General features: G+C 46.4%; 1 protein-coding gene across 1 annotated transcript in view; it reads right to left on the bottom strand.

Annotated features, from left to right (window-relative positions):
• The window catches only part of LOC138261000 (caM kinase-like vesicle-associated protein), a 414,930-nt gene that overhangs the window by 114,182 nt on the left and 282,979 nt on the right, over positions 1-17,769 (bottom strand). Inside the window, exon 3 of the mRNA XM_069209589.1 lies at positions 14,412-14,543. Coding sequence (XP_069065690.1) covers positions 14,412-14,543 — 132 coding nt within the window. The remainder of the gene's footprint in view (positions 1-14,411; positions 14,544-17,769) is intronic.

The following is a 17,769-nucleotide window of genomic DNA, read 5'->3' on the forward strand; positions in this document are numbered from 1 at the left end:
TGGCAGTACCAGGGTCTGTGCTACAGACCACTGGGATCATGGAATTGTACCAACAATGCCAGGATGGCATAGAGGGGGCAATTCCATGATCATAGACATGTTACATGGCCATATTCGGAGTTACCATGGTGAAGCTACATATAGGTAGTGACCTATATGTAGTGCACGCGTGTAATGGTGTCCCCGCACTCACAAAGTTCAGGGAATTGGCTCTGAACAATGTGGGGGCACCTTGGCTAGTGCCAGGGTGCCCTCACACTAAGTAACTTTGCACCTAACCTTTACTAGGTAAAGGTTAGACATATAGGTGACTTATAAGTTACTTAAGTGCAGTGTAAAATGGCTGTGAAATAACGTGGACGTTATTTCACTCAGGCTGCAGTGGCAGGCCTGTGTAAGAATTGTCAGAGCTCCCTATGGGTGGCAAAAGAAATGCTGCAGCCCATAGGGATCTCCTGGAACCCCAATACCCTGGGTACCTCAGTACCATATACTAGGGAATTATAAGGGTGTTCCAGTAAGCCAATGTAAATTGGTAAAAATGGTCACTAGCCTGTCAGTGACAATTTGAAAGTAATGAGAGAGCATAACCACTGAGGTTCTGGTTAGCAGAGCCTCAGTGAGACAGTCAGGCACCACACAGGGAACATATACATGCACACCTATGAGCACCGGGGCCCTGTGTGACAGGGTCCCAGTGACACATACATATAGGCCACAAACCTATGAGCACTGGGGTCCTGACCAGCAGGATCCCAGTGACACATAACAAACATACTGAAAACATAGTGTTTTCACTATGAGCACTGAGGCCTGGCTATCAGGATCCCAGTGAGACAGTGAAAACAGTGACAAACACCCTGACATACACTCACAAACAGGCCAAAAGTGGGGGTAACAAGGCTAGAAAGAGGCTACCTTCTCACACAACCCCCCCCCCAAACGAAGGACAATAAGGCTAACCTTGGCCAGTTGAGACTTTATTGTCTAAGTGGTGATAAGTAGAGAGTAGCTCTGCAATAGACTGGTTACTCCCTTTATCATCCACTATATGGTTACTTCCCTGTGGGGATGTAAACCACCCTGTTTGAAGTTTTTTAGCTAAGCAACAATGTGAAGATGTATTTTCAGAGTTTCTATCAGTAAGTTTTAGTTTAGAGCAGTGGGAATTGTCCACTGAACCTATTTGTAGTGATGGAAATGCCAGACAGGGATGCTGTCTCAGAAAAGCCATAGCTGGGCAAAAACTTTGTCCATCTGGCTGGAAGAGAGAACAGGGATGCTGTTTCTCTTGAGTTGGAGCAGGGCAGGGATGCTGTCCTATCAGCTCCACACTAGGGCAGGGATGCTGTCCTAAGTGTTGTGAGGCAGTGCAGAGTTTCTGCACTAAAGTTTCTCTGGGAGGGTTGGAGGGATGCTCCATGTTAACTAAAATGGTGCTCTTTTTCTCACCAATGTTAGTTATCCCACAGAGAGGTACTTCCACCTCAGGGAGTACAGTTTTGCCAACTGATGATTCCCTTGGAACAGGTGCCACCCCAGGAGAGGTTTCTCCCACCACAGGAATAGTATCCTGAATGGTAGGGTGGTTAGGGGATACTGTGATACCCTTTTTACCTGTTGATGGAGAGGGATCCTGAGTTTTCAGGCCTTCTCTCCTTTGCTTTTTCATTTCACTTGAAATGAGAGGGAACAATTCCTCAGGGATGCCCAGCATGGCTGCATGGGCATAAAACTCTACATCAGCCCAACCTGAGGCCTCTAGGTCATTACCTAAGAGACAGTCTACAGGTAAGCTAGGTGATACCACCACCTGCTTAGGGCCAGTAACTCCACCCCAACTAAACTGAATTATAGCTAAGGGAAGAAACTTAGTGGAGTTATGGACATCAATAATCTTATACTGTTGTCCAATGATGTGTTGTTCAGGGGGCACTAGGTTTTCAGTCACCAAAGTGAAACTGGCACCTGTGTCCCTGTAGGCCAAGGCCTCAACACCATTTATTGAAACTGTCTGCCTGTACTTATCCATTGTAAGGGGACAAGCAGCCAGTGTGGCAAGGCCAATGCCACTAGGTGTGACAGAAACTGTCTTGGGACTGATTACATCAGTTTCCACTATGGACCCATAAGTGAACCCAACTACACCCTTTGCTTGACTGTTGCCAGCAGTCCCACCACTAGTACCACTACTGCTAGGGGCACTAGAGCTTGATGTATTAGTGGTGGTAGGCTCAGGGGGTTTACCTGGACAGGACTTATCCCCTGGCCTATGGCCTCTGTTTTTACACACAAAGCACCAAGGCTTTTTAATGTGTGCAGGTTGGGAAGAAGAGGAAGAATTTGTTTTATCCCCACCCTCTGAAGAGTGTTTAAGATTTGAAGTGGGATCTTTGGTTTTACCCTTATCCCCATGCTTATCTTGAGATTTTTCACCATCTTTCTTCTTATTGCCATCTTTGTCACCCCCTGTATGAACTTTTCTGTTCACCCTTGTTCTGACCCATTTGTCTGCCTTCTTTCCCAATTCTTGGGGAGAGGTCAGATCAGAGTCTACCAGGTACTGGTGCAACAAATCAGACACACAATTATTAAGTATATGCTCTCTCAGGATTGTGTTATACAGGCTTTCATAATCAGTAACTTTACTGCCATGTAACCACCCCTCCAAGGTCTTCACTGAATGGTCAATGAAATCCACCCAGTCTTGTGAAGACTCCTTTTTGGTCTCTCTGAACTTTATCCTGTACTGTTCAGTGGTTAAGCCATAACCATCCAGGAGTGCATTCTTAAGAACTGTAAAATTATTGGCATCACTTTCTTTCACAGTAAGGAGTCTATCCCTACCCTTTCCACTAAATGATAGCCATAGGATAGCAGCCCACTGCCTTTGAGGGACATCCTGTACAACACAGGCCCTCTCAAGTGCAGCAAACCACTTGTTAATGTCATCCCCCTCCTTATAAGGGGGAACTATCTTGTGCAGATTCCTGGAATCATGCTCTTTTGCAGGATGACTATGGGGAATACTGCTGCTGCCACCATGGGTATCTAAACCCAACTTCTGTCTTTCCTTCTCTAATTCTAAAGACTGTCTATCCAAATCCAGCTGTTGCTTCTTGAGCTTCAGTCTGGTTTGTTCCACTCTCAATCTATTGAGCTCCCTTTCTAACAATCTGTCATCAGGGTGGGTGGGAGGGACATTTCTAGATACAGAGGTATGATGGGAATGAACAGAAGGAGACCTGTCCCTTACAGAGGGCACCCTAACAGCTTGGCTACCAGTATAATGTGAGAGCACACCATCAGTATGGTGTGATTCAACCTCTGTACCAACTATGCTAGACTGTCTAGTAATGGGCAGGCTGAGAAGTTTCTTTCCTGAACCTTTTCCTGGGGGAGTCCCTGGATCAGATTGAGAACCATTAGCTACTTTTTCACCAGATTTGGCACTCATGGCCATATCCTGTACTCTAAGCATATTAATTAACAGTTCTAAGGAAGGATTCTTCCCTACACTCAAACCTCTCTCTATGCAGAGACTCCTTGCTCCTTTCCAGCTAAGGTGATCATATGCAAGTTTGGACAGTTCAACATTTTTTCCTGTGCCAGACATTTTTTAGAGAGAGTTAAAGTGATAGAAAAAGAGAAAAAAGTTTTCAGAACTTTTTGGAAGTTTTAGAAGTACTTTTCAGCACTTAGAAAAGAGTGAAAAGAGGAAATGCAAAACTTTTTGGCTATGTGTATATACACTGACCTTGTTTTGTATATTTTTCTCTTATGAAAAGTACAATGACAAGAGTGGTAAGTAGTCTCAAGCACTTATCCCACCACTGCACAACCAATGTAGGAGGCTGGACTGGCTTGTAGTGAGTACCAAGGGGTACTTGCACCTTGCACCAGGCCCAGTTATCCCTTATTAGTGTATAGGGTGTCTAGCAGCTTAGGCTGATAGATAATGGTAGCTTAGCAGAGCAGCTTAGGCTGAACTAGGAGACGTGTGAAGCTACCACAGTACCACTTAGTGTCATATGCACAATATCATAAGAAAACACAATACACAGTTATACTAAAAATAAAGGTACTTTATTTTTATGACAATATGCCAAAGTATCTTAGAGTGTCCCCTCAGTGAGAGGATAGGAAATATACACAAGATATATATACACAATAGCAAAAATATGCAGTATAGTCTTAGAAAACAGTGCAAACAATGTATAGTTACAATAGGATGCAATGGGGAAACATAGGGATAGGGGCAACACAAACCATATACTCCAAAAGTGGAATGCGAACCACGAATGGACCCCAAACCTATGTGACCTTGTAGAGGGTCGCTGGGACTATTAGAAAATAGTGAGAGTTAGCAAAATAACCCTCCCCAAGACCCTGAAAAGTGAGTGCAAAGTGCAGTAAAGTTCCCCTAAGGACAAAGTAGTCGTGTTAGAGGAATAATGCAGGAAAGACACAAACCAGCAATGCAACAACTGTGGATTTCCAATCTAGGGTACCTGTGGAACAAGGGGACCAAGTCCAAAAGTCACAAGCAAGTCGGAGATGGGCAGATGCCCAGGAAATGCCAGCTGCGGGTGCAAAGAAGCTTCGACTGGACAGAAGAAGCTGAGGCTTCTGCAGGAACGAAAAGGGTAAGAGACTTCCCCTTTGGTGGACGGATCCATCTCGCCGTGGAGAGTCGTGCAGAAGTATTTTCCCGCCGAAAGAACGCCAACAAGCCTTGCCAGCTGCAAATCGTGCGTTTGGCGTTTTTGGACGCTGCTGGGGCCCAGGAGGGACCAGGAGGTCGCAAATTGGACCTGAAGAGAGAGGGGACGTCGAGCAAGACAAAGAGCCCTCACTGAAGCAGGTAGCACCCGGAGAAGTGCCAGAAACAGGCACTACGGGGATGCGTGAAACGGTGCTCGCCAAAGTTGCACAAAGGAGTCCCACGTCGCCGGAGACCAACTTAGAAAGTCGTGCAATGCAGGTTAGAGTGCCGTGGACCCAGGCTTGGCTGTGCACAAAGGATTTCCGCCGGAAGTGCACAGGGGCCGGAGTAGCTGCAAAGTCGCGGTTCCCAGCAATGCAGCCCAGCGAGGTGAGGCAAGGACTTACCTCCACCAAACTTGGGCTGAAGAGTCACTGGACTGTGGGGGTCACTTGGACAGAGTCGCTGGATTCGAGGGACCTCGCTCATCGTGCTGAGAGGAGACCCAAGGGACCGGTGATGCAGCTTTTTGGTGCCTGCGGTTGCAGGGGGAAGATTCCGTCGACCCACGGGAGATTTCTTCGGAGCTTCTGGTGCAGAGAGGAGGCAGGCTACCCCCACAGCATGCACAAGCAGGAAAACAGTCGAGAAGGCGGCAGGATCAGCGTTACAGAGTTGCAGTAGTCGTCTTTGCTACTATGTTGCAGGTTTGCAGGCTTCCAGCGCGGTCAGCGGTCGTTTCCTTATCAGAAGGTGAAGAGAGAGATGCAGAGGAACTCGGCTGAGCTCATGCATTCGTTATCTAAAGTTTCCCCAGAGACAGAGACCCTAAATAGCCAGAAAAGAGGGTTTGGCTACCTAGGAGAGAGGAAAGGCTACTAACACCTGAAGGAGCCTATCAGCAGGAGTCTCTGACATCACCTGGTGGCACTGGCCACTCAGAGCAGTCCAGTGTGCCAGCAGCACCTCTGTTTCCAAGATGGCAGAGGTCTGGAGCACACTGGAGGAGCTCTGGACACCTCCCAGGGGAGGTGCAGGTCAGGGGAGTGGTCACTCCCCTTTCCTTCGTCCAGTTTCGCGCCAGAGCAGGGGCTAAGGGGTCCCTGAACCGGTGTAGACTGGCTTATGCAGAATTGGACACATCTGTGCCCAACAAAGCATTTCCAGAGGCTGGGGGAGGCTACTCCTCCCCTGCCTTCACACCATTTTCCAAAGGGAGAGGGTGTCACACCCTCTCTCAGAGGAAGTTCTTTGTTCTGCCATCCTGGGCCAGGCCTGGCTGGACCCCAGGAGGGCAGCTGCCTGTCTGAGGGGTTGGCAGCAGCAGCAGCTGCAGTGAAACCCCAGGAAGGGCAGTCTGGCAGTACCAGGGTCTGTGCTACAGACCACTGGGATCATGGAATTGTACCAACAATGCCAGGATGGCATAGAGGGGGCAATTCCATGATCATAGACATGTTACATGGCCATATTCGGAGTTACCATGGTGAAGCTACATATAGGTAGTGACCTATATGTAGTGCACGCGTGTAATGGTGTCCCCGCACTCACAAAGTTCAGGGAATTGGCTCTGAACAATGTGGGGGCACCTTGGCTAGTGCCAGGGTGCCCTCACACTAAGTAACTTTGCACCTAACCTTTACTAGGTAAAGGTTAGACATATAGGTGACTTATAAGTTACTTAAGTGCAGTGTAAAATGGCTGTGAAATAACGTGGACGTTATTTCACTCAGGCTGCAGTGGCAGGCCTGTGTAAGAATTGTCAGAGCTCCCTATGGGTGGCAAAAGAAATGCTGCAGCCCATAGGGATCTCCTGGAACCCCAATACCCTGGGTACCTCAGTACCATATACTAGGGAATTATAAGGGTGTTCCAGTAAGCCAATGTAAATTGGTAAAAATGGTCACTAGCCTGTCAGTGACAATTTGAAAGTAATGAGAGAGCATAACCACTGAGGTTCTGGTTAGCAGAGCCTCAGTGAGACAGTTAGGCACCACACAGGGAACATATACATGCACACCTATGAGCACTGGGGCCCTGTGTGACAGGGTCCCAGTGACACATACATATAGGCCACAAACCTATGAGCACTGGGGTCCTGACCAGCAGGATCCCAGTGACACATAACAAACATACTGAAAACATAGTGTTTTCACTATGAGCACTGAGGCCTGGCTATCAGGATCCCAGTGAGACAGTGAAAACAGTGACAAACACCCTGACATACACTCACAAACAGGCCAAAAGTGGGGGTAACAAGGCTAGAAAGAGGCTACCTTCTCACACTCTTCTCTAGGAAGTGTAAGCGGAGGACTCGCCGCATTCATCATCGTTTGTTTTATGGCGGTGAAAGGTGCCGGCCTGAGGACAATGCAGATGAATGAACTGTCTGCCCAGGAAGAGGTGCCCAGCCGGGCTTGCATCAGGGGCAGTCTGGACACAGTGCCAGTCACCGAGGTGGCACAGCAAGGGCAGCCTCCAGCTAGCACCATGTAAACAATGAGTGGCAGCACAAGGGCAGAATGGACCTCTGGACAATGGCAACTAAAGGGCAGATGGAACAGCAGGGACAAGCCAGGCTCGTAGCAGTGCCATCCACAGAGTTGGTACAGCAAGGACAAGCCACTCTCCTAGCAGTGCCATCCACAGAGCTGGTACAGCAAGGACGCGCCAGACTCATAACAGTGCCATCCACAGAGCTGGTACAGGAGGGACAAGCCAGCCTCATAGCAGTGCCATCCACAGAGCTGGTACAGCAAGGACAAGCCAGGTTCTTAACAGTGCCATCCACAGAGCTGGTACAGCAGGGACAAGCCAGCCTCATAGCAGTGCCATCCACAGAGCTGGTACAGCAAAGACAAGCCAGCCTCAGAGCAGTGCCATCCACGGAGCTGGTACAGCAAAGACAAGCCAGCCTCATAGCAGTGCCATCCACGGAGCTGGTACAGCAGGGACAAGCCAGCTTCATAGCAGTGCCACTCACAGAGCTGGTACAGCAGGGACAAGCCAGCCTCATAGCAGTGCCATCCACAGAGCTGGTACAGCAACGCAAGCCAGGCTCATAGCAGTGCCATCCACAGAGCTGGTACAGCAAGGACAAGCCAGCCTCATAGCAGTGCCATCCACAGAGCTGGTACAGCAAAGACAAGCCAGGCTCATAGCAGTGCCATCCACAGAGCCGGTACAGCAAGGACAAGCCAGCCTCATAGCAGTGCCATCCACAGAGCCGGTACAGCAAAGACAAGCCAGGCTCATAGCAGTGCCATCCACAGAGCCGGTACAGCAGGGACAAGCCAGCCTCATAGCAGTGCCATCCACAGAGCCGGTACAGCAGGGACAAGCCAGCCTCATAGCAGTGCCATCCACAGAGCCGGTACAGCAAGGACAAGCCAGCCTCATAGCAGTGCCATCCACAGAGCCGGTACAGCAAGGACAAGCCAGGCTCATAGCAGTGCCATCCACAGAGCCGGTACAGCAAAGACAAGCCAGGCTCATAGCAGTGCCATCCACGGAGCTGGTACAGCAAGGACAAGCCAGCCTCATAGCAGTGCCATCCACGGAGCTGGTACAGCAAAGACAAGCCAGGCTCATAGCAGTGCCATCCACGGAGCTGGTACAGCAGGGACAAGCCAGCCTCATAGCAGTGCCATCCACGGAGCTGGTACAGCAGGGACAAGCCAGCCTCATAGCAGTGCCATCCACGGAGCTGGTACAGCAGGGACAAGCCAGCCTCATAGCAGTGCCATCCACGGAGCTGGTACAGCAAGGACAAGCCAGCCTCATAGCAGTGCCATCCACGGAGCTGGTACAGCAAAGACAAGCCAGGCTCATAGCAGTGCCATCCACGGAGCTGGTACAGCAGGGACAAGCCAGCTTCATAGCAGTGCCACCCACAGAGCTGGTACAGCAGGGACAAGCCAGCCTCATAGCAGTGCCATCCACAGAGCTGGTACAGCAAGGACAAGCCAGCCTCATAGCAGTGCCATCCACAGAGCTGGTACAGCAGGGGCAGAGGCTTCCTCCAGACAGTGCCATGTAAAGAATCCATTCCAACAAAACTGAAATAAATCTAGAATAGGTTTAGCCAGGCAATTAAGAGGCCTTCCGGCCCAGGATCCTCGGCATATGATGGGCCAAAGGACTTTGATGCATTCAAAGGACTGGTCACAACCACCTGAGTAATAAACCTTGGAAGTTACAAGCTTTATACTTTGCAGCAATCACTCATGCATTGGGGGAGATTATGACGTAGCAGGTGCTGGTAAATCCTATAGCTTTATGTGAGATGCAGTCATAAACTAGTACACAGCCGAAATGTCGTGGACGAAATACCCTCTGTCTGTCTGTCTGTCTGTCTGTCTATTTATCTATCTATCTATCTATCTATCTATCTATCTATCTATCTATCTATCTATCTATCTGTCTGTCTGTCTGTCTGTCTGTCTGTCTGTCTGTCTGTCTGTCTATCTATCTATCTATCTATCTATCTATCTATCTATCCATCTATCTATATGTCTGTCTATCTATCTGTTTATCTATCTGTCTATCTATCTAGGTGCAGGTATATAGACATATATCTATCCACATATGTATGTGTAGATAGATAAATAGATAGATAGCTAGATAGATAGATGCATACATAGATAAATAGATAGATATTTCTTAACTGCGCATCCACATACCATGAAGATGTATACATATTATGTGTAAATTCCTGTGCACAAGCATTATGAAGCCCCACAGAACCTTTCGTGAGCGCCCACCCCAATCAATAGTAAATTTAGGCGCTTGAATGAGGAGATAAAGAAATATGAGGAAAGAAAAGGAAACAGACCGAATGAAGGGGCTTCATTAGAAAGCATGGGCTAGAACTATGGGTAGATAAGAGGCAATTATTGAATACATTTACCGTGAATTAAAGTAATTGATGAACTTGAGAATTAAAAAAAACAGATCCACAGTGGAGAGAATGGGCCAATGAATCCAATGCTCGGTGGAATGAATGGAGGAAAATAAAGGGAGTGAAAGTGAGCGTGGGAGCTACTGTAATAAACATACAGTGAAATTATTAAACTTGGTGATTGCAATTCATAGTTGAATAAATTAATGCATGACTGGTACACATATGTGGTTCAATGGAAGAAGTGAATGTAGAATAGGTAGTTGAAAGGAGTGAGTGAGTGAGTGAATTGAATTGGAATTGAATTTGAGGCATTTTTTAAACGCAGTAAACCCGCGGTCATCAAAGCGAAAGGAAGCGGGAGAGAAGAGAAGGAGGGACGGCATGAGCTGCAGTGTACAGAGCCCGCTTGCAGAATTGTAAATATGAATTCAGACTCCGGATGTGGACAGGGAGAGAGTTCCAAAGCCCGGCAGCCGCAGAAAAGGCCCAGTCACCCCATTGGACTTTCTTACAGCGTGGTACTGATGCCTTAGAAGGCCTGCGGATGTTAAGGGGCGGCTAGACGTATACCAGTTCAGGGCAGATTGCAGATACCCAGACCCCTGAGAATGGAGGGCTTTATAAATCAGGCAGAGAGCTTTAAAAGATACTCGTTTCCTTATAGGTAACCAGTGACGGTGTCTCAGGCCCTCCATGACGAGGAATGCTAAAGCCGGACGGACAGCCGCGTTCCGAATGAACTGGAGCTTGTTCAAAGAAGGTTGGTTGATGTTCAGGTACAATGCATTGCAATACCCCAGTCTGAGTGTAATAAGGGCTAGGATATCATGAGCGAATAAATAAATGAATAAATACGGTGTGGTAGAGAAAAGAAGAGAGTAAATAATTCACTGGTCTCTCTAGCCCAGCCTTGCACACAGTGGTGCTCGGTGTTCACGCCACAGACATTTGAAGGTGTGGGCGAAGTGGGGATTACCTCCACCTCTCAAGGGGGCCCCTGAGAGGGTTAGCTTTCTGTCTATTTGACGTCGGTCTATTCCATTTTTCTATCTAAACCTCTCTCCCTCTTTGCCTCCCTTTGCCTCTGACTCTTTTTGTCTACTCAGAGTCATCTTAAGGATTTTTGTGGGGCCCTGAGAAGAGATACTGCAACTGTTTTTGTCTGACTCTTAAACTTTAGCATGGAATTTAATATTGTTTGTCAACATGCAGGCTTCAATTAGCATGAAATTGATATTAACATTCAAAGTTGTTCCGCACGGGAGCCCCCAAAATATACTTTTCCCAGCACCCCCAAAATGCTTTCCATGACACTGTGCCCACCATTACATATCTGAAGTGCTCCTGCTAATAGAGCCACTTGCTAACCTCACCTCTGCTCATTAACGCCACCTGCACGCTAAATCACTGGACAAAAGAGGTGGAACTTCATGTTTCACTGTGGAGGCGGCCAACCTGCCAGCATCTTCATGAGGGTAGAGAAATCCCATGCAGGAAGGTGCTATGAACGACTACACCCATCTGCAGAGGGTTATCTCAGGGGTCTATGGATCCTCTTTTCTCTCAAACTGAGGACTGCCCTCAGGGGGCGTACTGACAGTGCGCCAACATTTGTTTTTTGCAGCCTTATTGAGCGTTAACTCAACCCAAAGGTATTGGAGAACTTTACATGAGCACCAATTACACTACACAAGGACACATTCTTTTTTTATTTTCAGGCACGGGGAGATTATGGCCCTCATTACGACCCTGGCAGACGGCAGTAATTTGGTGAAAGGTACTACCAACAGGCTGGCGGCTCGAGCCAAACCGCCAATGGACCACTCCATCTGCCAGGGTGGTAATGGCCGCTGGGCTGGAGACTTCGGACTCGGGATTATGACCCCGCCTACGGCCATGGTTTTCGTGGCATGCGTACCGCCACGAAAACCATGGCAGTAGGCACTATCAGTGCCTTGGAATTCCTTCCCTGGCACTGATAGGGGTCTCTTCTCCTGTCGGAGAACCCAACTTACCTTCTTGCAGGGGGTCCTCCGGCACGAGACGGGATGCGGTGCTGCTGCTAGAAGCAGCGTCCGCCAGCAGAACACCACCAGGCCGTATCATGGAACATGATACGGTAGGCGGTGTTTTGCTGGCAGCAGCGCCACCTTAACGCCGTCCGCGGACATGACCGTCAACGGAATTCCACCAGCATTCTGGCGAAATTCCGTCGACGGTCACAATGCGGGTGGGAGGCTGGTAGCCACGGCGACGGTATGTTGGCAGCCGTCGCTGTGGCTGTAGGCGGTCAATACCGCCGATGTTGTAATGAGGGTCTAAGTGATTTTCCCAGAATTTACAGGATGTTGAGCTGATACTGAGAATCACACCTGGCTCCACAGTTCTACAGTCGGGAGCTCTTGCCATTAAAACACATCCTGAGTGCTGCTTTGCCTTTGTACCTGCATCGATAATACTGTGTAGGCGCAAAGGCAAAGAGATTCCCTCATTTACACAAGGCCACGCCCCCATGCAAATAAGAGGATGCCCTCTTATGATAGTGCTGGTGCTACATGTGCACCAGAAGTATCAGTGTTACAGAAGGGGCCGCACAAGCATCTGCGGCCCCTTCTGTAATACCATTGTGCCACAGAGAACTCCAAGAGGGTGCACATGTCCATTTCAGTCGCCGGGGCACAATGCATCATACGGCACATGGCTGGTTACTCTAGCGCCCGCTTGATCTGAGGTTCTCGATAAAACTTGAAAATAAGTAGAAAAATAAATAAATAATAACTGATCTTCAGAACATTTGTGTAATACCGGATAGTTAACAGAACAAAAATAATGGAAATTTTAAGGTAAAAAGTGCAATAATTTTGGTGGAACTATCATACTTAAACAAAATAATGCTTCCGGGAAAAACATTCCTGCAAAAACATTTTTCATTAGAAATTTTACCAGTAGTTGACGTTTTGCAAAAGTGACAGACTTTGCAACTTTTGGTGTTCAGAAATTTGTCACGGTTAGGTGTCCTCGCTGGCGAGCTCATCATTTGCCACGTCTAGGTAAAAGATAGAAGGATTTGTCGCTTCTCGTCCCCAGATAACTACCTCTGCAGGATTGCCACAGAGGATTTAGGGACCAGTAATAAGCCATTGATGACTTCAGAAAGAGATTATGCAAGATTGTCACTAGAGCTGTGGAACTGGTAACGCCAGAGTGTGCTACTCTCTAAAGTTAGACTGAAACACCCAGTAGAACAAGCACTGGCAAAGTCAAGAGTTTTTTTACAATAAAAAGCAGAGCTATTGGGTTTGCCAGTACTTGTTTGCATTGGTAATTGCTAATGTCAAAATGGATGTCAGTGCATCATGACACATACACATACGTGGATTCATGGACTGCCATCTTGGTATGGGTTCTGTATCAAAGAATTTACATTTTTAGATGGCTATTGATGCAGATGCAAAAGTGTGCATGTGTTGCAATGCACTTGTAGCCATTTTGTTTTTTTAAATGTACTGTTCCAACATGGCTGATAGCTTTTTTAGAATTGTAAAAAAAAAAAAAAAAAAAGGAAGTATGCAGCAGTGTGAAGAATATTGTGATATCGAAATTAATAAAAATTAACTCGGAGGGGTCTGGGGAGCACCACGGAGCAACAGCTGAGCGGGAGATGGTAAAAAGAAATATAGTAAACAGGGGTGTTGCATAGGAAAAACAGGAACCAGCAAACAAGAGTTGAGAAGCTGAAACTCAGAGCAGGGAGAAGGGATGTGAGACAAGCAAGGAAATACATGCACCCCATAGAGTGCCAAAAGGAAAATAATAAAAAGAGCCCCCTGAAGTCAGCAATGGAAATATACAACTCATCCATTTGGAATACTGTGAGACTGAAATGACCCTGGGCAGGACCAACACCAGAATAGAAAGGAAACCCATTGCATCATGAGCAGACCAGTGAGCTAGACCAGTGGTTCCCAACCTGTGGTCCAGGGACCCCTGGGAGTCCGTGAAGCCTCCTCAGGGGGTCTGTGACTGCTTACAAAATTAAATAATATTAACAGATTAGGTCCCCAGCTTTTAGTAATGACTCAGTGGGTGATCCCCATATTCTAATAAAGATTCAGTGGGCTCCAGTAATGATAAAGTGGGGGTCCACAGAAGTCAAAAGGTTGGGAACCACTGAGCTAGACAATAATCCTATCTAATGATGAGCAATGGGCTGACCCAAAGCCCACTCTAAGTGTGTGTATTGTATTGAAAACAATAGGTCTGGTGAACAGAAAGCCCAAGCTGTCTGTAGCTGTTACCTAAAATGCACATTTAAGATAGTTCTAAAAACAAGAAGATTGACAAGAATTGAGGAGTTTGCCCTTTTCTTCATCTCATACTGCTCGACTCATAGGCCCAGATCAGTGAAATCAGCAACACTTTGCACAACAAGGCACTGTCCACTTGTAATCAACTAATCCGAAGTCAGCCATTGAACTAAAGATGTCTGTAACACTAGTGTGTTACAACATCAAACTTTTAAAATGTAATGATAGGATATTTTAGCTCTCCAGAAATCAACCCAGTCAGAAAAACAAAATAAATGTTTTACCAGTCAAGGAGTAAGTTTGGTCCCAACTTCCATAAATAGCGAATGAATTAATCCACTTCAAACTCTTACATGAAGCACTGTTTGTGATCAAAGTTATTAGTCAAATGTGAAATAAAGAACGTGCAAACTTCCCAATGTAGATTCCTATGTCCCAAGATATTCCCTACTGAGTGCCTCTACAAACATGGCATCAACTGGGCTCTGGGACTTACATTTTAAGGATCATGATCTCGTTTTTGGCTGCTCGCCTGACCTTCCTGCCATCCTTCTTCCAGAACTTCTTGCAGACGAACAGCCGGTCAGTCTGCTTCTCTCTGGCCAAGCAGATCTCACAGAACTCCTTCCTGCAGCCGGGAAACAAAAGAACAAAAAGTAAAACTAAGCTTCCCAAAGACAAAGATTGGCTTCTGGATGCATCTCTGGCCTCAGGAGGCAAGGACATTATGTTTGAAAGTGGCCTTCAAGGTTTTCAGAGAGGCTGGCTTATTTATATTTTGACGGACGATTTTTACTCTGCCAGAGAGATGGTGTAAATTACTCCATCGTCCTAATGGAGCCACCGCCTGACAAATTTAGAAATTTTTATCACCCTGACGGACATTTCAACCACTGACAGGCGATTCCTGGCTATGTATTGGAACGTTGTCGTACAAACAATTTTTAAAAGTCTTTTCATTTTGAAAAACAAAACCCCAAAGTGGAATTTTATTTTTGAAAATAAAAGAAAACAAACACAACTCTCCCATCACCATGGGTACCTTCTCTCATTGCAAAGGGAGCATTTTAAGTTTTTTACTGTCCTTTACTGCCAGGGTTTCAGCGTACAGCCAGATGGAGTAGAGGCCATTGGAGATATTTGCCCAGGGCAGAGACAGAGTAGTCACCGCTGTTGTCAAACTATGATCCACCCCCATCTAAATTCAGTGGGCAGACTATTACGTTAGTGACAAGCAGACTCTGTCTCGATGGAGTATGCTTACCACCAACATATAAATCAGGCCTAATGTTGGTTGTCTTCTCAGAATGGGCTCAGAAAGTAAGCAAAATAAAAACCTTTGGCATTTTTCTCAAAATGGCCTCTTCATAATACCAGTGGTCAAATATTTGATGTTTTTCTCCAAATTGGTCTCCTCTTGTTAGCTGGAGAGTGGTGTCTAAAGACCTTTGCTCAATGGTTAAACTTAGCAGAAGAGAACATAGATCTGGCGACCCTCTCAAAATGGCATCCTCCTGTTACCAGACAAGTGGTGCCTGCTGATCTTCATGTAATGGAGTCTATATTCAGTACAGATGTCCTTCTCAAAATAGCTGTTTTGCATTATCCAGAAGAACTATGGCTTGTGTATGGTCTTAAAGGTGCATTCTTTCAGCTTCTTTCAACTAGATGCACTATAGCTGAAAGATGGAAATCGCAATACCTGTTGGGAACCGAAATCTGGAGAATGCACATTAGTGGCCTGTTGCTGTTCACAGGTCTCCTCTATTTGGAATGTGTAATGTGTGCCCAGAACCATAGGAATGGAGCAGATACCTCGGATGGTGATGGAGCTGACAGGACTGCCTTCTGAAGAGCCTCTGGCCGCAAGGCATGACCAACAGTTGGTCCAAGAAAGATCATCTGGGCCTTAAAGATCTGGGTCATGTCTGGATGCAGAATGCATGTCCTTTTTGATATTCCTGGTCCCAGGCAGGCAGAGATGTGTGGAGATATGTTGATCTACTGGTAGCCTTTCTCTGGTCTCTTGCACATGGGTGGGAGAGGCATATTTGGATACGCCCCACTTCAGACCAGGGCATGCCCTCCACTGGGGTGAAAAACCCTCCAATCCATCAGGCCAGGCCAGTAACAAAGAGCATGCACAGGCTGAAGTCAGGAGAGGGTGGGACAGCTCCACCTGACATAACTAGGTAAGTATTGTGTGTATAGAAAGGGGGCAGAGGGAAAGGTTATGATTGGACTTCTGTGTTGCATGACCTGATTTTGCTACACTAAGAAAGCAGGAAGGGTGATCTGGGCTCAGCAGAAGCAAGAGTAAGTGCCTGCCCAGCAATGGAAAATGAAAGGTCCATCCTGGGTTTTAATGAAGGAATAGGGGAAGGGATTTCTCCACAGAGAAAATAATAAAACCTAATTGTTCGAACACACAATTCCACATGATTTATTCATGGACTTTTCGGCTGGTGGAAATCTGCATGAGGGCATCCATGAAATTGGAGTACTGCTGGTGTTCTCCAGGAGTATATCTGCGATTCTTTGTGTATCTTATGAAAGTCAGACAGCACTCCAAACATAGCACCCAGCTACAGGGGTAGATGTTCCACTTGTACTTTCATAGATTTGTTAATGAAGTCCCCTGTGCTTCGGCACATTAATATTTGTATTCAGTTTTTTTTAATGATGGCTGCATTTCTTTCCCTTTCTGATGGTTCTGTGCTCAGGATTTCCCAATTAATGTTCCCCATCTTCTGTGAACAAGGCATTTGTTTTGTATACATTTTCTCCCAACACCTGGGTTCATTTGTGCAGTTTTACCGTTCAGGACCACCAGAAGGAGAGTATGGTCAAGACAGTGCCTTTAACGTTTGATTAAAACTTTTGCAAAAACTGATCACAACCTCTTTAAGTTCACATCACAAAGACTCAAGGAGACCAGGGGCATAACTATTTTGGAAGGAGCTAAAGAAACACAAGAAGCAATCACAAATGATCTCGAAATCGGTACAGAGTGATGCTATCTCTGGAATCATCAGAAACACAGTGACACGGTTAAGCAGAAGTCAATACACATCGCTAGGCAAAAAGTTAGACCAAAAGCAATTCATCTTTATACTGCCTTCAAATCAACAGGCACAACACGAAATGTAAGCAAACAATTAAGCCTATGAAGGGACTGAACCGCTTATCGTTTGTGTGTTCCCAAACTCCAGTAAAATAAACTGCGGCTACCTTATATTACAAAACTTCAGCATGGTGTCATTGCCATAATACTAAAAGTAGTACGCTATCATTACATTAGACTAGTATTGTCACATGACCTTAGGACTGACAAATGTAGGTCCAATCTCCATTGGGAAAAGATCTTAGAGCTCTGCAACTTTCCACAATCAACACCTATCTCTTCTCAAGATCCCGAGTCCCTGGGATGTTTACAATCAAATGTTCATTTGAATGGAGATGCACTGAAAGGGATGCTCACCCCGGCTCACAACTTCTAGGCCAGCAAAAAGAGCTAGTCCATAGGTTTCTACTAACAAAATAACAGGAAATTTGAAACAACACTTCTAGATGTAGGAACTCTCTCAGCAAGGCCCTAGCAACAGAAGACAGGATGAACAGAGGGAAACTTTGTCCCTGAAGGATAGCAATGTTCCAGATAAAGCACATGATGCATTATTATACTCAAAATAGGCCATGGACAGTAGCTCAGACCAACTATAATGATGTGCATTTGTGAAAGAATGCAAATACTGTCCTTGTGTCTTATTAGAACATTCAGTCCACCCATCCAACTGCAGATGAAAAGTTAAGGAATGATAAGACAGCTCCCCAAAAACAAAAGTCCCTCTCTC

The sequence above is a fragment of the Pleurodeles waltl genome, chromosome 10 (assembly GCF_031143425.1).
Source record: "Pleurodeles waltl isolate 20211129_DDA chromosome 10, aPleWal1.hap1.20221129, whole genome shotgun sequence".
NCBI classification, from domain to species: domain Eukaryota; kingdom Metazoa; phylum Chordata; class Amphibia; order Caudata; family Salamandridae; genus Pleurodeles; species Pleurodeles waltl.